The 25173-nt window shown below is 46.6% G+C and overlaps 2 protein-coding genes across 8 annotated transcripts in view; one reads left to right on the top strand and one right to left on the bottom strand.

The window, feature by feature from the left end:
- The window catches only part of Enoph1 (enolase-phosphatase 1), a 35014-nt gene extending 15665 nt beyond the window's left edge, over nt 1–19349 (bottom strand). The window contains exon 1 of one of the 2 annotated variants that reach the window (XM_052735464.1): nt 19079–19349. In XM_052735464.1, coding sequence (XP_052591424.1) covers nt 19079–19162 — 84 coding nt within the window. In that variant the 5' untranslated portion in view covers nt 19163–19349. The remainder of the gene's footprint in view (nt 1–19078) is intronic. The other variant, XM_052735466.1, reaches the window with a different exon arrangement.
- Nucleotides 19350–20150: 801 nt separating this feature from the next.
- Hnrnpdl (heterogeneous nuclear ribonucleoprotein D like) lies at nt 20151–24943 on the top strand. 6 transcript variants are annotated; one of them, XR_008217566.1, is made up of 8 exons: nt 20151–20792; nt 21585–21753; nt 21838–21999; nt 22377–22508; nt 22612–22726; nt 22969–23139; nt 23468–24019; nt 24683–24943. XR_008217566.1 is itself a non-coding variant. In XM_052735459.1 (8 exons), exons 1-7 carry the CDS (start codon nt 20329–20331, stop codon nt 23536–23538), a joined length of 1284 nt encoding a protein of 427 aa, XP_052591419.1. In that variant the 5' UTR covers nt 20151–20328; the 3' UTR covers nt 23539–23559; nt 24683–24943. The 6 variants fall into 6 exon arrangements, 5 of the variants coding, with proteins under 5 accessions (XP_052591419.1, XP_052591420.1, XP_052591423.1 ...); XM_052735459.1 differs by having other exon boundaries at nt 23468–23559; XM_052735460.1 differs by having other exon boundaries at nt 23468–23559; nt 23915–24943.
- The last annotated feature ends 230 nt before the right edge of the window (nt 24944–25173 follow it).

Raw genomic sequence — 25173 nt, 5'->3', positions numbered from 1 at the left:
TTAAAGAATCCAGGTATCTTCAATAATAGACGCTCAAGGGATGTACAAAAATGCATTCCTTTTATTTAGCTTTAAATGTCACATCTAAATCAACCCCACCTTTCCCAAGACACAGGGAAAATGTCACATCTAAATCAACCCCACCTTTCCCAAGACACAGGGAAAATGTCACATCTAAATCAACCCCACCTTTCCCAAGACAGAGGGAACACCTCATGGAAGAGCAGGCAGAAAGAGTGTCAGAGCCAGAGGACAGGAAGGGGGCTGTGCACTGCTGTCCTCTGTACGGTTTGCAGTTATCTGTACAAGATCAAGCCAGTCGAAGTTCCAGCATGGATGGGGAAGGGTGTGCCAGAATCCACACCTAACAAAGGACCTACGGGCTGCTGGCCGCCAGGGGACAGGGAGCTCATTTTTCCTTGGGGATATGGCCACTGGCAGGTTGCTCGGTTCCAATTTCTGTTGCTTCAATAAAACATTCTGACCAAGACCAACTTAAGGGAGGAAGGATTTATTTGGCTCATACTTCCAGGTCACAGTCCACCATTGTGCTGGCTAGTTTTATGTCAACTTGACACAAGCTAGAGTCATCAAAGAGGGAACCTCAATTGAGGAAATGCCTGTAGGGCATTTTCTTAGTGATTTATGAAGGAGGTCCCAGCCAATTGTGGGTGTTGCCATCTCTGGTGGTGGTCCTGTGTTCTATAAGAAAGCAGGTGGAGTAAGCCAGTAAGCAGCACTCCTCCACGGCCTCTGCATCAACTCCTACCTCCAAGTTCCTGCTCTGCTTGAGTCCCTGTTCTGACTTCCTTTTGAAGACAAATAAACCCTTTCCTCTCCACCTTGCTTTTGGTCATGGTGTTTAATCACAGCAACAGAAACCCCTGAGGGCAGGAACTCAAGCAGGAGCATGAAGCAAAAACCCTGGAAGAAGGCTGCTCTGCAGGCTGTTTGCTGGCTTTCTTACACAGTCCAGGATCGCTGCCAGGGATGGTGCTGTCCACAGTGAGCTGGGCACACACCCCGTCAATGAGAAGTCAAGACAGTCAGTCCCCCTCAGGCCAATCTGATCTAAGCATTTACTCAAGCCAGGCTTTCCTCTCTGATGGCTCTAGGCTATGTCAAGTAGACAAGGCTACCTAGGCTGGCCACACCCATTACCATGAGCACATAGGCAGCACTAAGTGGACCCAATGAGGTATTATTTTCTAAAGAGGAGAGAGAGAAGACGATAAATAAAGTTGGGAAGGGCAAAAGTTGGGAGACTAGAGTCCAGGACAGTTCAAGAAAAGAACTGGCAGGTGGTGGGGAGCCAGACCCATCCAAGACTTTTTCAGAGGCCCTAATGAAAGGGCAAAGGGAAGCTTGGTTCAGTGTCCTTGTCTAGGAGACAAGAGTGTGGCTTTCGGGGACCCACCTCTTCCCCTGGGCTGTGGTTATCAGCCTAAGGCAGCTGAGTCTGAGACATCCCGTGCGCTCTTTGCCAGCACTGTCTGATTTGGCTCTCGGCTGACCTTGGCCATGTTTCTCTTGCAAACAGTATATATATGGTGCTGTACTTCTTAATAAACTTGCTTGGCATAAAACAAAGCTTGTGCAAGACCGCCAGAGCCCAGCATTTACCTCCTGTCTCTGTCTTCTCATCCCCTGGCACCTCCCCATCAGGACTCTGTCACTGAACAACGGCCTGCTGTTCCGGGTCAGGGTGGAAGTGACTAAAATTGTCTATGTATGTTAACAGATAAAATATTGCTTAAAAATGCACTCTTCTAACATTTTTCCCCAAACAAGCATTTTTCATGCCTATATTCATGTTAACAAAGTACTGAGGCTTACTGTCCCTATTTAAAATGAAAAGTCCTTAGCCGGGGGTGGTGGAGCATGGACTTCTATGAGTTCAAAGTCAGCCAAAGCTACACAGTGAGATCTTGTCTCAAAACAAAACAAAGTAAATAATAACAGTAATGATTAATAGGCTGGAGAGATGGCTCAGCTATTAAAAGACTAGGCTCACAACCAAAAATATAATAACTAATAATGAAAGGTTCTCTACTGCTCAGTGTTAATTCCAATATGATAAATACATAAGTAGGACCAGAGGTTAAACAGATCAATCCAGAGTAATTTCCACACTGATACACCGTGATCAGAAAAGGTTCTCAGGTAGGGTGACCTTTTCTACTCACTGTAAAAATTACAGGTTTTCAAATATCTCCACACCACACCAGAGTGGTCAGAAGGCCCTGAAAACATACAATCCTCTTCCTGGTGAAGTGGGCTCACTATGTGCTATGTAATTAGATGAGGTACTCCAAGTCCCGCAGCACCAGCACATGCTGCCACCATGTGTGGAAACACAAACTCACACTTTCTGATCCCCACCTCCAGGACCAGCCTCCACCCGGCCTGCTGCGGGTAACACTGCTTGCTCTCCTCACTTGGACTCCTCCACAGCTTCTGAACCACCGCACTGACACATACACACACACACACACACACACACACACACACACACACACACACACTCAACAACATGCACACACACAAATACACATGGGTGGTGTGCAGAAACCCGAAGTTACTAGTAACAGCCATGGAATAAGGTTATGATAGCTAAAAGTTAGTAGATCAATATGAACAAAACTATCTTCTTGGTGTACAGAGTTTTCCCTAAGACCAAAACAAAGGTTTGGGTATATAATTAGAAATCTAGGCCAGGCCATGGTAGCACACGCCTTTAATCCCAGCACTCGGGAGGCAGAGGCAGGCGGATCTCCGTGAGTTCGAGGCCAGCCTTGTCTACAGAGCAAGTTCCAGGAAAGGTGCAAAGCTACACAGAGAAATCCTGTCTCGGAAAAAAACAAAAGAAATGCAGGCAGGTGTGTGTAGTGCTGAGGAATGAGCCCAGGGCCTTGTACATACTAGGAAAGACTCCACTGTTGAGAACGCCAAGTCTGAGAACTTAAAACATAAAAATCAAAATCTAAGTACAGCTCCCAAATGAAAATAACCAAGTTCTTCCGACTTTTCCATTACCTCCCTCACAATCCATTATCCACACTTTACCTACTCCAACAATGCAAAGAAGTCAGTAGTCACTTGGACGTTCTCACAAGGCGTCCCAGTAAGCCTCCGAGGCACACAGAACAGTGTGATAAGGTACATCCCAGCATACTTGACAGAGAAGCCTCCAATAAGCTCACGGAAAAAATGAAAGCCAAGAGCCAAGCACCGCAGACATCTGCAAGTCCCTTTTCTACTGACACCCTTCCTATTCCAAGTACTTAATTTTTCCATTACGTAAGTTCTGTATCGTGCCTCTCTCTTTTCCTTCCTTTCCTCTGCTTACTCTCTCCCCTCCTCCAGCACAATTCTGTGGTAGGACAGTAAACTGGTTCTCCTCTTGAGAACACCACCTAACAAGGTGCTGCATACAGCCACTCCTCTGGAGCAATGCATCAAGAAGGCTACAGGAATGTTTACTGCGGCACCGGTAGGAACAGCAAAGGACCTGGAATCAGCCTAGACCTTTAGCAACTGTAGAACAGTATACAGTCCGTGTGGCGGGGGCTGTAAGTGCAGCACTCAGGAGCCTAGGGAGGAGGACCAGGAGGAGGGCCATCCCGGAGCATCCTCGGCTACACAGCGAGCTTCACTGCAGCCTCGTCACGTGAGACCCTGTCTCACAGTCAGGAAACACTGCACAGCCGTTGGAAGTGAATGTGCTAGTTACATTTATCGGCACGACTACAAAACAGAATGTACTAGGGTCTCAGTTAAATGCGAGATAGTTCTTTAAACTAAGATCTAAAACAAACATGGCGTGACAATCTTTGTGTGGGAGAAATTACAACAGCCTTTATTCTGGCCTCTAAAAGCACAGTCCACAATTACTAACAAACAAGCCAACTTATGATCTTTTTTTCTTCTGTGGCCATGGTCCTCCAAGGCTTTGCCTCCAACATTCCCAACTTCTAACAACTGGAAGCCCTCCTAGAGAACAAAGCAGGTTAGATTCTGGAATTGCAAGTAACTGAAAAATTCACAAAATGACGCAATGTTCCACAGTCCAATTCCCTATTGCCCACTTTATTGGTACCAAAAACAACTCCTGACATGGCACACACAGGAAGGTGCACGAAGTGCCTACGATTCCAGAATTCCAGGTCTCTGACATCTGATGGAAGGATGTAAGAAGTAGACTCCAGGCTGGAGATGGACTTGTGCCTTTTCCTGGCTGTGGAATTTATCTTCACTGCTCCTCTGTTTCCTCATTGGCTATATGGAAATGGTAACATGAGGCAAAGTCATCACGGTAATCAGAGGTAGTTTATAGAAAGCACCTTGTACCTTAGTCACTACTGTATTCTCTAGCACTAATATTTAAACTAGACAAGGATCATCTCTGGCTCAGATTTCAGAGAGTAAATCATAAGCACAAGTGTGTGGGCCAGCCTTTTGTCTTTCACAATACATTTGAGAAACCAACTCAACAGATGAAAGGCCTGTTTGGACTCATGGTTCTGGAGTCTCATGACAGAGACTACGGGAAAGGCAGAACACCAGGGCCTCAGCCACATGTCACAGAGAAAGACTGCTAACCTCAGGGCAGCCAGGAAGCTGTGGGTAGGGTGGGGCATGGCCACCAGGGCCTCAGTATCCCCTCTTTAAGGGACTGCACTCAATGACTTCTTCCAGTGAGGACGTACATTCTGAGGTTTCCATCACCTGCCAATAGCACTGGGTGGTTTGAAGGAGAATGGTCCCCACAGCTCGGAAACCTGAATGCTTGGACCCTAGGGGTGGACTGTTTAAAAGGATTGGGAGATGTGGCCTTGTTGGGAGGGAGGAGGTGCATAGTAGGGTAAACGCTGATGTTTCAAAAGACACCATCAGGATATAAGGAATTTTTTTTCTTTTATGGATGTTTTACCTTCTAACACAAAATTAAAATGGTCTTTTAATAAAAACCCAGAACCAGATATTGGGGTAAATGCTGAAAGATCAGAGACAAAGGATCTAGCCACTGCCACCTCTTACCTCCAGGACTCCTCAGCCTGAAAAAGCTTCTAGCCAAAAGGCCTCTAGCAGAAAAGCTTTAGTTCCTGTCTCCTCACGCCTTACATACCTTTCTCCGCCCAGCCATGTCACTTTCTTCTTAGCACTAGGATTAAAGGCGTGTGGTTCCCAAGTACTGGGATTAAAGGTGTGTGCCACCACTGCCTGGCTCTGTTTCTCTCCTAGACTGAGTCAATCTCATTCCAGGGTGGTTTTGAACTCACAGAGATCCAGATGGATCTCTGCCTTCCCAGTGCTAGGATTAAAGTTGTGTGCCACCACCGCCTGGCCTCTATGTTTAATCTAATGGCTTGTTCTGTTCTCTGATCTTCAGGCAAATTTTATTAGGGTACACAATATATCACCACATATCTACATGTATGTCTGTGCATCACATGCATACAATGTACTTGGAGGCCGGAGAGGGCATCAGGCTCCTTGGAACTAGAGTTATAGTCAACTGTGAGCCATCATGTGGGTGCTGGGAATCAAGCCTAGGTCCCCAGGAAGGTCAGACAGCATTCTTAACTTATGAGCCATCTCTCCAGCCCCAAAGAATATAAGCTCTTAGTTACTGCTCCAGCACCATGCCTGTCTGTCTTGCTGCCAAGCTTCCTGCTGTGATGGTCACAGACTCACCCTCTTAAACCAGAAGCAAGTCCAATTAAATGCTTTCTTCTATAAGTTGTTGTGGTGTCTCTTCACAGCAACAGAACAGTAACTAAGACACACCCCGGCTGGGATGAAGCCTGTAACACATGAGCTTGTGGGGAATGTTCAAGCACAGCTACCTCATCCATCCAACATTCACCAAAGGCCATTCTTCTCAGAGAACTCCCAGAGATGAGGTGCAAAATGTAAAACAATTCTAAACGTTTGGAGAAAGCTTGAAAAGCTAGAGACTATTTAAAACGGCCTCTCATCCATCCACCCCATCTTCACCTCTAAAGCCTCCCCATCCCCATGCACCGGATAAACACAAAGGTAGAATACAGTGTGAGGAGAAAAACACCCAGAATGTTCACATCGTCTAGTGACAATGTGTTAGCTATATGTCCTACTTGGGTGAGAAGGTATTACTGCACAGCAGAAAAATACATATACAATTCATTCATTCTGAAGATTTTATCCATTCTTTGAACACACAATGAGTTTCTATCTAACATAAAATGCCTTTAAGGTACTTACAAAAATGGCCAATAATTATATCATAGTGTGACATACATCATTACACACATATAAGAATGCTCTAGAACATACTTTTTAAAGCTAGCAGTGGGGCTGGGGATGCACATGGTTGGGGTGTAAGAGACCCTGGGCTCCAACCTCAGCTCCACTATAAAAAAAATGTGTATGTGTGTACATATGGGAGCTGGAAAAAATGGTCGAGTGGTTAACAACACACATTGTTCTTTCCAGAAGACCTGAGTTCAATTCCCAGAACCCATGTTAGGCTACTCTATAACCACAGTTCTAGATGTGATGCCTCTGGATTCCATACACCCTCTCTCTCTCCCTGGCACGCATACACACACACACACACACACACACACACACACACACACACACACACACACACACCATTCATACACCCTATCTCTCTCCCTGTCTCTCTCTCCCAGACACGCGCACATACTCACGCACAACGCACCATTCATTCTCATTCTCATTCTCTCTCTCTCTCTCTCTCTCTCTCTCTCTCTCTCTCTCTCTCTCTCTCTCTCTCTCTCATACACACACACACACACACACACACACACACACACACACACCACACCACACCATTCATACACCCTCTCCCCCCGACACACACACACTATTAAAAATAAACAAAGAAAGGGGGGCTTGCTGGCTGGCTCTGAGTGAAGGCACTTGCCACCAAGTCCAGTACCCTGGGACCCCTATGGTGGGAGGAGAGAACCAGCTCCACAAGTGATCCTCTAACATATACATGCAAAGTACATACATAGAATAAAAAATTAACGTACAATCCAGTGAAGTTTTTAGGCCTAAAAATTCCAGAAATCATAACTTTTAATTTCAGTTTTAACCCATTTATTGGTAGTTTCAAAACATTCTAGTACGAAAAAACCACGCTGCTGTTAACCCTGGAGTCTACAAATAAAGCTATGAATATTTTTAGTGTACCAGACATCTAAGGATTTAGATTTAGCAGTACAGAGAACAAAAGGTTATGGGCAGGGCTCCAGCAGAGTGGCAGGGTGCTAGCCTGTCAGGTGCAAGGGCCTGGATTGAAACTCTGGGGGTAGGGAAAGCTAGAAAACTAAATGAACGTGTTTGCTTTTCAGGGAACTATGATTAAGCTCCACTAAGTGCTGACGGGGATACCGTGCAAGCAGCAATTTATATTACTCCACACAGCTCGATGATAGCTCACGGAGAGAGCGCCATTAAGGCTCTAACTGCAGAAGCTGCCTCGTAAATGTTTAGAAGTCAAAATATGGATGTGCTTTATGGCTGTGGTTGTTTTAATGAGAAAGTCACAGAATCAATAAAAATAAAATTGTGGCTGCAATTTTTACTTACGTTCCCTTAGAAGAAAATGGGGGATGAAAGATCCCTCCCAGGAACAGAGTTCAGCTACTTAAACAAAGTACATTAAAAGTCCTTCAAGGGAACCACAGAGTACAAGTGATAGTAACTGAAACCTTAAGAACGCTTACCCAGAAAATGAGATACTAATGCAGATAATGCAGATGCAATTCTAAGAGGCCACTATCTCACTAAGCTCAAAGGAGAAGGGAAATGAAATGGCTCAGTGATCTTAAAAACAAATCAATTTCCTAAGCAAGAAATAAAACTCGATACTAAACAGTTTGCAACATAAAACCCTGTTGTAGGCAATATAAGATACAGAAGGGAACGGAGGAGGACAGGGCTCTGCTAAGATTCTCTCTGGGCCGGTCTCGCTGGCAGCAAGGGACACCTTTACACTCCACCTCTCCCTGCAGCTCTAAACCAGTCCATGGGTGCTGGGGAGATGAGGCAACCTTCACTAAACTCAGTGGGTCACCAAAACAGAAAAGACATGACCACGGAGGGGGGCTGGTTAGAAGCGGCAGGGATTAGCGAGCATAGGGCGGTGGTAAGAAAGGGTTATGGGGAGTGAAAATGGTCAAAACACACTACAAACATGCATGAAACCCATAATTTATCGTTAATATAGTCCAGTAAAAACTTTAGAAAGACATACCTTCATCTATCTTTCTTTTCAGGCCAAGGTCTCACTCTTGCTCAGGCTGACGGGGGCTCCCACTACCCTAGCTCTCCTGACCACCTCCCTAACTGGGCCTCTGTGGTGCTGGGAGTACAAGCTGAGCTACCATACTCACTCTACTTTCTGCCCTGTGCGTGCGTGCGTGCGTGCTCGTGTAAGTGTATGGGGTGTGTGTTCCTCAGCATGTGTGTGATGATCAGAGGTCGGTTCTCTCCTTCTACTACATGGGTCCTGGGGATGAACTCAGGTCATGAGGCTTGGCAGCAAGTGCCTTTACCCAGAGAACCATCTCATCAGCCCCAAAACATATAATTATAATAGGGCACAAAAACTGATATAATTAAAGTTTAGTTTTTAGCCGGGCGGTGGTGGCGCACGCCTTTAATCCCAGCACTCGGGAGGCAGAGGCAGGCGGATCTCTGTGAGTTCGAGGCCAGCCTGGACTACCAAGTGAGTTCCAGGAAAGGCGCAAAGCTACACAGAGAAACCCTGTCTCGAAAAACCACAAAAAAAAAAAAAAAAAAAAAGTTTAGTTTTTAAAAAAGTCAATCTACGTGTGCCAGCAACATGTCTATAATCCCAGAGCTCAGCAAAAAGCAAAAGAATAAGGAGTTCAAGGTCATCCTTGGCTACGTAGAAAGCTTGAGGCCAGCCTGAGATATGTGACCCTGTGTCAACAACAAAATCAGACTTTAAAAAATATTTTTTGGTCAGGTATGACACTCTTATTACATAGCCCAGGTTGGCCTGAAACTCAAGAATCTCCTGCCTCAACTTGAGTGCTGGCATTTTAGGCACATGTTACCACACTGGGCTTATTGGTAGTATTTAAATAAGCCACTCACCATAAAAACAAACTAGAGGCCATTTATCCTGAATGAAATTAGGAGGAAAAAATATAAATGCAATGACAAGAGTAGTTAGCCTTACATAACTATGGCTAAAGAGTTTGCTAAAACCCAAAGTCCTGCCAGGTGGTGGTGGTGCACGTCTTTAGTCCCAGCATTTAGGAGGCAGAGGCAGGTGGATCTCTGTGAGTTCGAGGCCAGCCTGGTCTACAGAGTGAGTTCCAGGACAGCCAAGGCTACACAAGTTTGTCTTGAAAAGCCAAAAAAGAAAGAGAGAGAGAGAGAGAGAGAGAGAGAGAGAGAGAGAGAGAGAGAGAGAGAGAGAAAAGAGAAAGAAAGAAAGAAAAGCATTCACTTAGCTCAAAGCAAGTTAAGTGTTTATTATAGGACAGCTCCACGCTGGCTGTAAAGACATGTTCTGCCTTTAGCCAGCATGGCAGGAGTCATCACACAAGGCAGCTTCATACAGAGAACTAAGGAGTCCCTGTGACTTCAGAGAAAGCTACCCACCCCTGCAAGAACAACTGAGCTTTATCATATATATAAATTTAATGTCGCCCTCTCTCCCTTCAAAAACAATACTATGGGCTGAGGGCGTAGCTCGGGGGTGGGTAGGATGTGTTCATTTATCATGCCCACACAGTTTCAAACCCAGCAGATGCAGGAGGGACACGGGAGGGGTTCCATTCAACCCCAGCCTGAGCCTCAGTTCATTCATTCGTAATGCTCACCGCACAGAGTGGTTGGAGGGTTTGAATTAGACAGTTACCTCATGACACTCTCTGGTTCCCCAGGATCTACTTACTACCCGAGTCATCGGACCACTGACAGCTCTGCGGACAGTGCCGGGGAAAGCCACAAGTCCGGAGGAGTGAGGCGCCATCTCCTATGCGCTGGCCACCTTCCTCAGACTGGCTCCCTGGCCAACGAGCTCCACTTTTACTGTGAGTTTTAATTTTATTACGGGAATTTCTTCAAGGTAAGGACTAATGGTTAGCTAAACTGTCCTCCAACTCATGATCCTCCTGTCTCAGCCTCTGGGATGACAGGGATGTGCCACCATGCACACTAAAATAACTCTTAGACGGCCTCCCAGGCTTAATCTGGACACTTCTGACAATGGGAATCACTTCACACAACAGCCACGCCATCTTCCAGAACCTCTCAGCAGTGAGAGCACTGAAGACTAAACATCCTTCCTGAGGACAAGACCAGAAACTAAGAAGTCTGAGTTGCTGGGTGCTCTGGGGGCCAGGAGGGCTCACAAACTGTCCCTCTATGTCCCCTGAGGTGAGCGAGGCAGAACCCAAACAATGGGTGTCCCTTTTGAAAACTGGTATCTGCACTCTAAATAAACCAAGAGATGTGCCCAACTCGTAAATGCCGTTAAGGAGGTTAACTGTAACTAACGAAAGATAAACTCTAATCAAGTGTGACGAATCACAACCAACAAGGGACGTTATCATCACAACCGGCTAGGAACTGGAGCAAGGTTCTTTAAAAAATTCGGAGTGTCAGACTCCGGTGAGCTCCTCAGAGCCAGCCAGGCCCCGGTTCCTAGTCTCTAAGAGAAGGGGGTCAAGAATTCACATTTATTCCAAGGAAACAAATTTTTTCAGTAGATGAAGAAGCCCAGGTTCCAAGAGGCTTTACTGTTGGCCCAAAGTATATCCAGAGCTCAATGAACAAGCTTCTCAAATCCCAACACCAAGGTGAGGTCATCCAGGCCTCAGGGGCGGCTGTCTTCAAGGTACAGAGCTCACTAGCACCAACGCCCTGGATTCTGATACCATATTCCACTTGAGAATTAATAACCAAGCTTTACATCTTCAAGAGACTCGGGAGAGGGGTGCATGTACCTCTGGAGACAGAAGTCAAAGCTAAGCACTGCTCTCACTAAACCTGGAGCTCGCTGTTTTGAGGAGACTGGCTGGCCAGCAAAGCCCTGAGCACCACTGGTCTATGGAGCCCCAGTGCTGGGATTACAGGAATGCTCCGGATTTGGGGTGTGTTGTTTTTACTTTTACATGTGTTCCAGGACCAGAACTCAGGTCCTCATGCTCATGTGATCAATACTTACATACATGGCTGACTAAGCCATCTCCCCAGCTCTAAGAGATTTTCAACTGAAAAACTGAGGATTTTTGATTAACTAGGCAGCTGTAACTATAACCATATTAGTAGCACTTTCCTGTGGTGGTATTGTGTTCCCCAAAATATTGTGCACTCTAATAGACTTATCTGGGGTCAGAGAACAGAACAGCCACAATATTAAACATAGAGGTTAGGCGGTGGTAGCACATGCCTTTAATCCTAGCATCCCAGAGGCAGAGATCCGCCTGGATCTCTGAGTTCAAAGCCACACTGGAAACAGTCAAGCATGGTGACTCGCTTCCTACCATTACTTCCTTTAATCCCAGGAAGTAATGGCAGGAAGCAGAAAGGTATTTAAGGCGTGAGGACGAGGAACTATAGCCTGGTTAAGCTTTTAGGCTTTTGAGCAGCACAATTCAGCTGAGAAGCATCCAGTCTGAGGAAGCAGGATCACCTGAGGACTTGGCAAGGTGAGGAAGCTGTGGCTTGTTCTACTTCTCTGATCTTCCAGTGTTCACCCCAATACCTGGCTCCGAGTTTGATTTCATTAACAAGAACTTTTAAGATTCATGCTACACTTTCCCTCTTCTGTTCAAAACCAACAAATAGCTAATTCTCAGAGTTAATTCCAGCCCTGAGCTCGGTCTTTAATGACCTGACCATCAATCCTTTCTAAAGCAGAACCGGGCCAGCAGGACGGCTCAGCAGGTACAGGTGCTTGCCTCCAAGTCTGACAGTCACAAGCTGTCCTCTGACCTTCAGACATACATGCACTGTGGCACATCGACACCCACACATATACACAAATAAATGTAAAAAAGTTTAAGTGTCAAATCTTTTTAAAAGATTATAGATCATATTCAATATCATAAAAGATAATTTTATAGAACACTGAACCACTGTAAGTCTAACTACAGTATAGCCAAGAACTAAACTGTAATCCTGAACCACATGGTCCCCAAGCCCTTTCTTGAAATTATTACATTACACAAATACTTAATTCTTCTCTTTAGAGAGAAAGTCTCGCTATGCACCCCAGGCTGGCCTAGAACTCACAATCATCCTGCCTCAGATTCTTCCACACGCTTGTCATGATGTCAAAAAAACAAAAACCCACTAAAGTTTCCCAAGCACAAGATGCCCACATCCCAGCTGACAGTTGAGGATGAACAAAGGCTGCCTATTTAAGCTGGCACACAATGCACAATTAGCCTTTCCACATTTTTGTTGGCAGCTCTGCTTTGAAAATGGCCCCACAGCAAGTGCCCAAGTGCCGTCTAGTGCTTCCTCAACTCAAGGCAGCATGACGTACTATGGAGGACTTGGGGTCCAGCCCCTCGAGGGTCCCCTCCCAGGGTCCGGGAAGAATCTACAACCAGCTGATAATTAATCTTTGATGAAAAGCAATCAATCTATGTACACGAAACTCCTTCGTCCATACACTTTATTATTCTGAGTCAGTCTCTCTCTGCACAGCTTCTATTCTGCTCTCACGCCTCGCTCCTTTCTAGCCTGATTTCTCTGGACATTATCTGTTGTCCCCTCTATGTTCTATCTAATTCTCTCATCTTAGTTCTGCCCCATCTAGGTTCTCATCCATCTAGTTCTTTCCCATCTTAGCTCCTCTCCCATCTCCTTCTCTTTCATCTTGTTCTTCCCCATATGACTCTTCCTCGTCTTCCATCTTGTTCCTCTATTACTCTCTTCTGGCCCTTCAATCTAGTTCTTCCCTGTCTCAGTTTGTTCCTCTCCAGTTCTTACCCATCTAGTTCTTCCATTCTCTTTTCTCTTCTCCGTCTCCTTATTCTCTCCTTTCTCCCTAAGTCTCTCTGGAATCCAGATATAAACCCAAGCAATAGCAATCCTCTGGCTCAGCAAGGTCACCAGGCTTGAATTCTACAGGGTCATAAAGGTAGGTAAGAATTTTCCTCAGGCAGTGAGAACCAGGCTTTCTTTTACAACCCAAAATGGGAGTGGTAAAAGAGGAGGTCAACTGAGTGCTAATGATCGGTTAGTATATGAAAGAGGGGATCTATGTGCTCAGTCTACATTCCTAGAAGTGTTTAGGTAAGAAGTTAGGGGTCTACTAGTAAGGTTGTAAAAGAAAGGAAGGTCTCACCCTAAATTGCACAAGAAATAAAGCTATCCGCCTGACCTGAGACAGGTGTTATTTCATATGGCATTGGATGCTTGATAGACATTTAGATAAATACACTGTTAGGAGTTCTTGGAAGCACACAAGAAAATCATTTTAGGAACCAGCTAATTGTGTATGTATATATATATATATATATATATATATATATATATGTGTGTGTGTGTGTGTGTGTGTGTGTGTGTGTGTGTGTACACACACACACACACACACACACACACACAAAAGCTAAAATATCACCAAGACTTCTTAAGCCATGGTTTGACCTTTGGAGAAGTCTTTGACTTTTCCAAGTAGTAGCTTTTGTGATAGTAGCTGAATTCCATTATGCTTTCTTGTGACTTGCAGCAAACTCAAATGGCTGTACTGCAATATTAATGAGTCTCTACACACACACACACACACACACACACACACACACACACACACACACATTAAATAAGGCAAACAAACACATAAAACAAGGTTGTGCACTGACTGTTGATACAAACAGGACCAAACCTGGTGGGATTTCCCTCAGGGGCAATGATTCAGTACTCACTAATACTGCTCATAGCAGCTGTACAGAAGGAAACTGTCACAACGAAAGAAAAAAGCATCAAACAGCAAGCCTTTTCTCAAATGAGAACCCTCCCCAAGCTCAGAAGCGACAGCTGGTTTCCCAAGTCAGATAACCACAAAAACTGCTGACTGGTGCTAATCTGTATTCACAGGCTAAAAACAAAGCCCAAGAAAATGCTCATTACATCACCACAGACAAAAAAAGACCAAGTGGTTGTTCCACAGCATGCGTGCACCCCAACAGTCACGAGAGATGCTAGTAGGGTAAAAGAAAACAATTCATTGATACAAACCATTAATTATCACTTGATTACATTAAGTTATACTCTTCTAAAACTTATTAGTACAGAAACATGAGGACAGATTTTGTTCTGGCAATGCCTGCTCCTGTTCTGCTGATGTACCTGATCAAAAACACGTTGACAGCTCAGCAATGCAAAAACACTGACAGAGCCAGTAGCTGAACAAAGCAAATTCCAGAGGCACGGAGGGCAGAGCTGGTGGCATTCCGGACCAAGAAGCAGTGGGAACCTGGAAGGGGAGCCGGGTCTACCGGTGCCGGCCGCCCAGCCCGTTTGATGAACCTTACACAGGACAGCTCTCTAGGTTCCATGTCCCCAAGAAACTATTAGGCCCCAGGAGCCCATCCTGCTCCAGAACCATGTGAATCAGAAAATAAGACAGAGGAGTTGGTAAGTAAAACTGCCTGTAGCCTCAGGGCTGAAGCAACAGAGACAGCAAGAAAAAATACCACTTCCCAAACCCCTTTAATGAAATCACATATCCAGGACTGCTGACACTAAGTTACAGGTAGTTACATTCAACAACAAAGAGAAAGAGAAACAATAATATTGCCAGCAATCTGTCTGCTGTCCCACCCAGTGAGGGTGCTCAGCCTATCTCAGGTCTCCAGTGCCTCTTACAGTGTGAACGGCTCAACGGGAAGCCAAAATAACCCCCTACACCCAAAGCTCCCAACAGCTTCTCCATCTGACGTCAAGGAGAAAAGGAGGGTTTATTTCAACCTTCAATAACTGGCTGCAGTTGACTTACTGGTGTAGCTGCTTATGCCTTTCTCCAGCACGGGGAGGGAGGCGGCAGAAGCCAGCCAATCTCTGTGAGCTTGATGTCAGCCCAGTTTACACAGAGTTCAAGGAAAGCCAGGACTACATAGAGAGACCGTCTCAAAACAAAACAGAACTACCAAAAAGAAAAAGAAAAGAAACACAAGTCTTTCCAAAGAGTACTGGCACATGAAGGCTACCTTCAAGGGCAATTCTTGACAACATTCCACGTTCTCAGTGCACGCTAACCACAGAGTCAAATACGCAAATGAAGGGTGCCTCTACTCATTCTGATCCAGGTTCATCATCAAACAGCAACATAAACTGGGTTATTCTTACCATGTACTTTTATGGTATTTCATAGTGATTAACGTGTTCTCATGTCAACTGTTACCACTTAACAAACAATACCAAGCAAAAGAGACTGGATGGGGTCAAGAGCACTTGCTGCTCTGGCAGAAGGCCCAGGTTCAGTTCCCAGCATCCACAACCATCTGTTAACTCCAGTTCCATGTCTGACACCTTCTTCTGGCCTCTACAGGCGCTGCATGCACAGGGTCTACATACATACTCATACACATAAATAAATACGTCTAATAAAACAATTACAGAGATGGGATAGAACACTTTTACAAATGTTAGGTGCAATAACAGAAATATTGAGTGGCTTTTTTTTTAAAGAGGCTCTCATGTAGCCCAAACTAGCCTCAGATTTGCTCTGTAGCCAAGGATGACCTTGAATTTCTGATTCTCCCGTGCCTACCTCCTTAATAACAGGATTACAGACCTTCCACACCACGTGTGGTGGTTTGAAAGAAAACGGCCCCCAAAGGGAGTGACACCATTAGGAGGTGTGGCCTTGTTGGAGGAAGTGTGTCACTGTGGGGGCGGGTTTTGAGGTCTCTTTTCTCAAGCTTCACTCAGTGTGACAGTCAGCCTACTTCCTGTTGCCTGTTAGATGTAGGACTCTTAGCTTCTCCTGCAGCATCACATCTGCCTGCGTGCTGCCATGCTCCCCACCATGATGATACAGGACTGAACCTCTGAAACTGTAAGCCACCACCTCAATTAAATCTTTTCCTTGTAAGAGTTACCATGGTCGCCCGGGGGCAGGGGCGCACACCTTTAATCCCAGCACTCAGGAGGCAGAGCCAGGCATATCTCTGTGAGTTCGAGTCCAGCCTGGTCTACAGAGCAAGATCCAGGACAGGCACTCAAACTACACAGAGAAACCCTGTGGGGGGGGGGGGGGGCGGCACGCGGGGGAGTTACCATGGTTATGGTGTCTCTCTACAGCAATAAAAACCCTAAGACACCTAGTGTTGGGGCTGGTTTTACACCGTGCTAGAGGTGTATGCTAGGTGAGCTCGTACCAACTGAGCCACGCCAGCCAAGAGGAAGAGGTTTTGATCATGACAATTTGGGCTCAAATCCCAGGCATTTTGTACAGCTTTTTGGAGCCTTATTCAATTCAGACAATTCTGAAGACAAGCTCAATATCTCGTGTAAACACCACTCAACGTTCCTTCCGTCATTCCTAGGAAACAAGACTAAAAGTTCGCACACCTACTTGACGAACAGTGCTTTAGGAGAACACCTTTAAACTCCCAGCTCCACTCATGACTCGGTCGTTCCCTTTAACGTGCTCAAAAAGCTCAGTCCCTCAGATGCTGTAAACATTTCTTATTCAGAAAATGCCGCCCTCCCGAGGACTCAAGCGTATGCATACACGAGCATGCAGCGGCATGGGCTCTGAGGAGTCATGCTGTAAAGAAAACCAGCTAAACTTGTTCAGACAGGAGCTCTCAAGTATGTCTAATGAATTTCATAGACACCCACAGAACTCAAATTCCTCTGAATGTAACTCATTCTTCCGAACATACTTTTAGAAATACTGATTTTGATAAATTCATGTCTAATAGTAAAATAGCAGTAGACCCAAGAAACTACCATATTTATATCTACTTTTTAAACTCTACTTTTATATTTTGTATTTTTTGAGACAGTCCCTCTCTCTCTCACGGCTGTTCTGGAACTGGAGATGTAGAACAGTCTGGCCTCAAATCTACAGAGATCTACCTTTTTCTGCCTTGGTCTAGTGCTAGGATTAAAGGTGTGTGTCACCATGCCTAGCCCTGAACTTTTTTAAGATTTTTTTTTTAATTTTTATTTTATGTGTAGTGTTTTGCCTGCATGTATGTCTATGCACCACACTCGTGTGCCTGATGGCTGCCAAAACCAAAACAGGGAATCTGAACCCCTGGAACTGGAGTTACAGGCAGTTGTTAGCCACCATATGGGTGCTGGGAACAGAACCTGGTCCCCTGGAAGAGCAGCCAGTGCTCTTAACTGCTGAGCCATCTCTCCAGGCCCTATATTTAGTTATTTTTGAGATGATGTCACACTGTGTTGCCCTGGCTGACTTCAAACTAACCATCTTTCTGCCTCAGCCTTCCTAGCAGCACCACATTGATTGCTAAAAGCTATCCTTTTGTAGAGATGCCCAAATCATTATTTTGTAGCTAGCCTTGAATGTGCATATATTCTGATATCAAATTGTATTTAGGTCACTTGAGCACTTTTATTACAAGATTTCAGAGTAAGACTGCCCAGGGATTAAGAAATGGCTCATAGTGATCTATAATGGAAGGCAGGGAGAGAGAGGTGGGGGAGAAGTTTTACTCTTTGCTTCCAAACTGATTTGTATGACCTATCTTATTCAACAAATCAATTTTCCAAAAATGGTGCAAATCTATTGCGACATCATGACCTCGGCTGCCATTACTCCTGGTGCCCTAGTGGATGACAGGAAGAGAATAGAGCTAGTGAACGATAACCAACCCCCACTCCACACACACACACACACACACACACACACACACACACACACACACACAGCAGCTAATTATGTAACAAGAAAAACGGACACAATAATCAGCATTTAAGCGGTCTTGAAATTTTCCACTGATCTCTATTGTAATTAAAATCTTGGGGAAATGTCCAAATAGACTTTTTCAGGACCTCTGTTAAGTGTCCAAAGCACCACAATTCTTCCGGGGGAAAAGAAGTAAACAGTGGCCAGGTTTGGTGACACTTGTCTGGAAATCTCAGCCCTGGAGATAGAGGCAGGATTGCCGGGAGTTTGAGGCCAACCTGGGTGATATATTGAGGGAATGGCCCTGCCTTAAGAAAATAATAAAAACAAAAACAAAGCAGCTGTTATATCTGGAGACCTAAAATTGTGTACACCTAGAAAGTCGGGTAATTGTAAAACGTAAACGATCAAAATAGAACTTAAAACAGGCGGCACAATTTACTAGACGATGGGTTTTCCAACTGTTTCCCCTATATTATCTCAACTATTCTACATAAATATCTGCGGTTAATACGGGTGATTAACTTGAGTACATGGAAGAAAGCAAAGTCCTAAGCCTGTGTGTGAAACAGTGTTAACGGGGCAGATACTTAAAAGTTTCAACATCTCGTGGTTTTCTAAGGAAAATAAATGGACTTTAGATGTGTTCTGGTAGTCAACTGAAATAAGTATGCATACAGCTGAGCCACTTACCAGCGCCAAGTGAGATGGTGCGAAAACCAATTGTTATTGCCCAAGGTACCAGAGCTACTTGAAAACTACTCTTTCACTTGCCTTTTGTTTTGGGAAGACCTAAACCTCAAAGACCACTACCTCTCCAGGCCGCACCCCCGCACATGGTGGACGCTCAGGCACCGGGCGACAGGGTACACACCTACCTGCCGGGCCGTGGGCGCTCCTGTCATCCCCAACTCCTCCCAGCTGACCTGCCTCCCCCCAAGCCTTTGCTGAGACCACCTCCTCTTCTTCCTGTCCTTCTCTACCTAACCAAAAGCAAGGACAGGGGAGGGAGAAGATGGTGGCTCGGAGAAGAGCACCCCCGCAGGCTCCCTCTCTTCCCCATTCCAGAGACGCAAAGCCACACCACCTCTCCTCGAGCCCGCAGGCAAAATCTGCCAACACTTAAATTCCTTTTTCAGATGCTTTTAGGCGCAATTAACTTCCCCGCTCCCTTCCGCCCCTCACCTTCACGAAAGCAATCGGGGTTGTGGTACCTTCGATATCCAACAGGATAACGGTGACTTCGGCGGGCACCGAAACCACGACCATTTCCCTGCTGGATGCTACCACGGGCTCGGCCTCGCTGGTAAAAGAGGACAGCACCGCCTGCGCCCCAGGACGCCTTTGGGCTCCCGAAGGCCCAGCAACAAATCGGAGCGCTGGCGACAGCGAGCGAACCCCGAGGCGCGAAGACCAGGCCGGCTCCGGGGGACCCGCGATCGCAGAGGAAGCCGCCCAAGGTGCTGCACCCCAAAGAACGGGCGAGCCGCGCAGGCCCAGACCACGTGGGCAGCCCGAGGGGCGGCGCTCCGGGTCCCGAGGGGGCGGGGGAAGCGGGGCGAGCGCGCCTATTGGCCACCGGCGAGCCCCGAACGCCGTCCGTCAAAATGGGCCTCGCGTGGGCGGGAACAAAGAAGCGAACGCCCGAGCTCGGAGCCCGGAGCCCGGAGCGCGGGCGCAAAGCCCTCCGCAGCCTGGTGGAGCCGGCGCGAGTGGCCCGGGGCACGTGCGGACGGGAGCCCCTCGCGTGGCGCGCCGGGGACGTGAGTGCCCCTTGCCTTCTCCGGCCCCTGACCTCCCCCCCGCCTTCCCCGCCCACCGCGTGCGCTCTGGCCCAGCTTCAGTCACCCGAGCAGGCCCCGCCCTCCGCCGCGGCCTCCGCCAGCCTGGGAGGCCGCCGCACGGAGCCGGGCTGCGGCGATCCTGCCGCCGAGGGCCCCTGAGCCGACACCGCCCCGCAGGCGGCGACGGCGGGAGAGCCGCCCCCCCCCGCCAGAGCCGGAGCGGGTGGTCATCGCGCGCGTCCGCTTGCTGTCCGGCTGCTGCCAGCCCGCGCGAGGACAGAGCACGCGTGCGCCGAGCGAGCGGGCGGGCGGGCGGGCGCGCTGCAGCTTCCTCGGCAAGCAGCGCCGGGTGCACGCCGCCTTTTTCCCCGGAGCAGCCAGCCCGCCAAGTAGGCGGGCGGACGGGCAGGCGGGCGGGCGGTCCCAGCAGCTCCGCCCTGGGGGACTGAGGGCGCAGGACGGGAGTGGGCCGAACGGGACGCGCGACACAAAAGGCTCTCAAGGCAAGAGGGACTGTGGCCCCTGCGACGCCGCGGCCCGGGATTTCCTGCCCTTCGGTCTTGCTCGTCGGATTGCTCCTGTTCCTCTTGAGCCCGACCCCCCCGTTCCCCGTCCCCCGGCGCCACCTCGCGCCTCACCGGGAGCCCCGCGATGGAGGTCCCGCCCCGGCTTTCCCATGTGCAGCCGCCGCCGCCGCCATTGTTCCCCTCCGCTCCCGCGACTTTAGCCTCCCGCAGCCTCTCCCATTGGCGGCCGCGGGCTCCCCGGCAGCTCGCCCCGCTCCTGCCTTCGCTCGCTTCCAGCGCCTCCCGGCAGGGGGCGCGCCGGACCCAGCGCCACGTCACCGCCCAGCAGCCCTCCCGATTGGCGGGCGGGCCGGCTATAAAGGGAGGGCGCAGGCGGCGGCCGGATCTCTTCCGCCGCCATTTTAAATCCGGCTCCATACAACGCTCCGCCGCCGCTGCCGCCGCCGCCGCCGCCGGGACCCGGACTGCGCGCCAGCACCCCGCTGCCGACGGCTCCGCCACCATGGAGGACATGAACGACTACAGCAACATAGAGGAGTTCGCAGAGGGATCCAAGATCAACGCGAGCAAGAACCAGCAGGATGACGGGTACCGCACGCTCCGCTCCTCCCCTCCCCCAGAGCCCCGCGCGCGCCCTTCGTCCCTCCGGAGCTGCGCGCGCTGCCCCCCCGTATGTCCCCGAGTCGAGTCTCCGCGTGCCCGCTGGACCCCAGTAGCTTCCCCACTAGTGGAAAGTAAGATGGGGGGGACTCGAGAGGCCCGCCGAGGGTGGGGGAAGGGAGGAGGGGGTGGGGGAAGGAGGGCGGCGCCGTCGGTGTCCCGAGTGCGCAGGCGCCGCGTGGGGCCGGGGCGGGCGGGTGGCCGGGGGGGGGGAGGGGCCGGCCTCGGTGCGCCACATGCGGCAGCTGCCGCCGCCGCCGCCGCCTCTTCATTGTGTGTGTTGTTGCTGCTGCTGGGGCGGCTTTCGCTGGGGAGGTTTGGGAAACTTTTTGGTTTTTGCGCCAGTCGCTGATGCTAAGAGTTCTTGGGGTTTTAGCAAGTTGGCTTGAGAGCTGTGGTCGAAAGTCCACGTAAGTTGTGTGGGGGATTCGGTGTAGAAGTTGTGCTTGGCATCCCAAAGTCATCGGAGCAGGACCTCCGCCTGATTTCGTTTTGGCTTTTTTTTTTTTTTTAAGTTTTGTGTTTGGACAGTAGGAAGCAACCTGTCTGCTGGTTTGAGCAAGTGATCTTAAGGTTTTTGTGGTCTATTAGTGTTTGTAATCAAAGTAGATTGCTTGCACTTAGTAAGTTACCCTGTGCTTATTGTATGGTTTAATTACAGGGTTGAAGTAATCACTAAGTTACTGTTAAGTCTTTTTTTTTTAATAACTTTATTTCTAGTAAAATGTTTATTGGAGGCTTGAGCTGGGATACAAGCAAGAAAGATTTGACTGAATATTTGTCTCGATTTGGGGAAGTTGTAGACTGCACAATTAAAACAGATCCAGTCACTGGAAGATCAAGAGGATTTGGATTTGTGCTTTTCAAAGATGCTGCTAGTGTGGATAAGGTAGGGGTGTGTTTTGCCTTGTGCCTTTCGTGTTGCTTGCAAATTGCTGTAGGCTTCTAAGTTCCTGTCTAACTTGTCTTCTAGGTTTTGGAACTGAAAGAACACAAACTGGATGGCAAATTGATAGACCCCAAAAGGGCCAAAGCTTTAAAGGGAAAAGAACCCCCTAAAAAGGTTTTTGTGGGTGGACTGAGTCCAGATACTTCAGAAGAACAAATTAAAGAATACTTTGGAGCCTTTGGAGAGGTGGGCTGTGTTTGTACACGTTTGATGTGTTTTTGAAATGTTTGTGCTTGGTCAAGTTTGCGTAGGGTTCGTTAATATTAAACAGGATAGGATTGAATTACTGCTCGGTGCCTTCTAGTTACTACATCTCGATTGCTGCTTCCTGTGCTATAGTAGACACTAATATCTAACCTCGTTTGGCCAAAGCCCAAGGGCTTAGAGTGATGGGTGTTTTACCAGCCGGTGACCTCTGGGGTAAAAGATGCTCTGAAGGAATGTAACACAGCTTTTTAGGAAGTAGTGGCCAGTAGAACGTGTTTGAAGTTTGTAAAGAGCCTGTAGCATTCTGCACTCCATTAACGGGTGGTTTTGTTTGTTTTGAATACACCTGATTTCAGATAGAAAATATTGAGCTTCCCATGGATACAAAAACAAATGAAAGAAGAGGATTCTGTTTTATCACATACACAGATGAAGAGCCAGTAAAGAAATTGTTAGAAAGCAGATACCATCAGATAGGGTCTGGGAAGGTAAATCCATTGAATTACATCGTGTGGGAAAAACCTGTTTGAAAAGAAAGCTGGTTTTGTGTTCAGAGCTTAGAACATCAGCAAGAATTCTGTTTGTTTTTAGTGCGAAATCAAAGTTGCACAGCCCAAAGAGGTGTACAGGCAGCAACAGCAACAACAAAAAGGCGGGAGAGGTGGAGCGGCTGGCGGACGAGGTGGAGCGAGGGGGCGTGGAAGAGGTGAGGCTTCATTTGGGGGAATACTGATTTATCTTTTTTTAACTGAAGCAGTAAACTGCTAGGTAAAATGGCCCATTAGAAAGCACAGCTAGATTGAAACTTTTAAAATGATCCCACATGATAAAGGCTGGTTTGTGGGGAGGTTTTTAAAAGTGCAGTGTAGGGGACAAGAATGCATCATTTTGTGTTAGGATTGGGAGGATTCAGAGTGGTTTCCTAACAATCATTGTGCATTGTTTCAGGTCAGGGCCAAAACTGGAACCAAGGATTTAATAACTATTATGATCAAGGATATGGAAATTATAATAGTGCCTATGGTGGTGATCAAAACTATAGTGGCTATGGCGGATATGATTATACTGGGTATAACTATGGGAACTATGGATATGGACAGGGATATGCAGACTACAGCGGTAAGAATACTTAACTTAATTTTATAAACCAGTGGTATTAAAATTCAATTTTGAAGTACTTTCCCATTAAGTTGTTTGTGTGTATGAGTTTCCTATTGAGATGTTTGGAGTTAAGTCTTTGTGTTGTATAGTCATAGGATAGTAACAGACAGTGATGGTTATCTTAAAGTACAATTTACAACTGTTGGCTCGTAAGATGGCTTGATACTTTAATGTTCAGCATGCACAGTTTTAAAGACGGGGTAGTTTGGTTTTGGTGTTTTTCTAATGTTTAAAAGGACAGTTTTAGAGGAAACTTCTTAGTAAAGCTTGTGTCCTTTCAAACTAGGTCAACAGAGTACTTACGGCAAGGCGTCCCGAGGGGGTGGCAATCACCAGAACAATTACCAGCCCTACTGAGGAGGACCTGGGAGAAAGCAGGTGTGTGAGCTTACAGGACAGCACTGGCAATGTCTGATTTCATTTAAAGATCAATAGACAAATGGAAAAGAGGAGTAAACAAAATATTGTGTAGTCTTTACTAAATTGTTAATTTTTTAATTGCTTTATGAGCCTGTTTTGCCTAAAGTGTCTATAGATCTTTAACTTTAAAGTCTTACCTCACCTTTTTTAGAATTACAGAAAAACTTAAGAGTTTTTCTGTTTGCTTTGTGTACCAGGAGGTTTAAACTTTTTTAGAACTATTAACAGGTAAAGTACTGAAATGGGTACAACTTAAGGAAAACAAGAATGTTGTCTTCTAACTCTGACATTATACCTTGTTTGTACCCGCCAGCGGGAACTTCATTGCAGGCCGTGTGTCACCCTGACCACGTCTATCTCTGGGGGTCGCACGTTGCGGGCAGAGCGCAAGGCATACACCAGAAAACGCTGTCCTGTGGTATGGTCTCTTCCAACTTCATGTACCAGCGTAAAGATTAAAAGTGGAAACTTCAGACTTTGGCTTCTTTTTAATCTTTTTGGAGATTAAGTGTCTAAACTTAACTTAAATGGTTTTTTGCAGGAGTTAAAGTACATAAATGCCTTTTTACAGCTTAATCATTTTGGTCTTCTGTTTAGTGTTGTATTTCAATTGTGGAGCCTCATTTTAAGTGTCCATTCTTTAAGATTTAATGCTTGCTTTTTCTTTTTATAGCTAATAGTGAAATCTACAAACCAAAACAAGAACTTTTAAATCTGGGATATAAGTTAAAGATCACATGCACAAAGCAATTCGTTGTCATGTTTCGATCAGAAACCTGAAATCTGCGTTGGTGATAGCATCCTCCTTGGCTTACTAGAGCTGTGCTTCTAGTTGGTCTTTGCTAGTCTTGTAACTGGGAAGATTGCATTCCTGTGTTTTCAAATAAATCCTCCTAATACCATTTGGGAACTCCAGTGAGTTTTTCAAATACCCAAACTACACTTTGTTAATGAATATGCATGTGATCTTTAATTATTGAAGAAAAGAATAAAGTGAGGACTTAAAACAATTCATGAAAGTGGACCTTTGCAAGCTTGTGAGGATTGCACACATCTAATGGTGGTTTTGTTTTTGTTTTAGGAGGTGTAAAGAAACCATCTTACAGGACGACATTGAAGATTGCTTGATCTTCTGTTGACCTAAGATGATTATTTTGTAAAAGACTTTCTAGTGTACATGACACAATTGTGTCCAACTGTATATAGCTGCCCATTAGTTTCTTTGTTTTCACTTTGTCCTTTGCTATCTGTGTTATGACTCGATGTGGATTTGTGTTTATACACCTTTTTATTTGTATGATTCATGTTAAACCTCCAATAAATGCTTCCTTATGTGATTGTTTTTCTGCGTCAGGTACTACATAGTTCTGTGGAAATGTAATTTTATAAAGAAGCAATAATTAAGGCACAGCTTTTTTTGTAGGGGGTATTGGTCCACAGGAAGAAACTGGTCCTAGTGTCCCTTGTTCCTGGTTTCTGTAGACATAGTCTGTAATTAAAGTCTAAGACTTCATTTCTGTTAAGTGAGATTGATTCCACACCTTTTGAATAATGTTCCCCCTCCAGGTATCT

The sequence above is a fragment of the Peromyscus californicus genome, unplaced genomic scaffold, assembly GCF_007827085.1.
Source record: "Peromyscus californicus insignis strain IS unplaced genomic scaffold, ASM782708v3 Scaffold_13__1_contigs__length_99412109, whole genome shotgun sequence".
Classification (NCBI taxonomy): Eukaryota; Metazoa; Chordata; class Mammalia; order Rodentia; family Cricetidae; genus Peromyscus; species Peromyscus californicus.
Note: the sequence above shows the minus strand (reverse complement) of the source record. Positions and strands in the feature narration are given on the sequence as shown.

Bases quoted from the DNA above. Each gene is read 5' to 3' on its own strand.
- Hnrnpdl (XM_052735459.1), top strand. From the start codon at position 20,329: ATGGAGGTCCCGCCCCGGCTTTCCCATGTGCAGCCGCCGCCGCCGCCA. The intron at 21,754-21,837 runs GTAGGGGTGTGT...CTTGTCTTCTAG, and splicing joins ATGCTGCTAGTGTGGATAAG to GTTTTGGAACTGAAAGAACA. The intron at 23,140-23,467 runs GTAAGAATACTT...CTTTCAAACTAG, and splicing joins GGGATATGCAGACTACAGCG to GTCAACAGAGTACTTACGGC.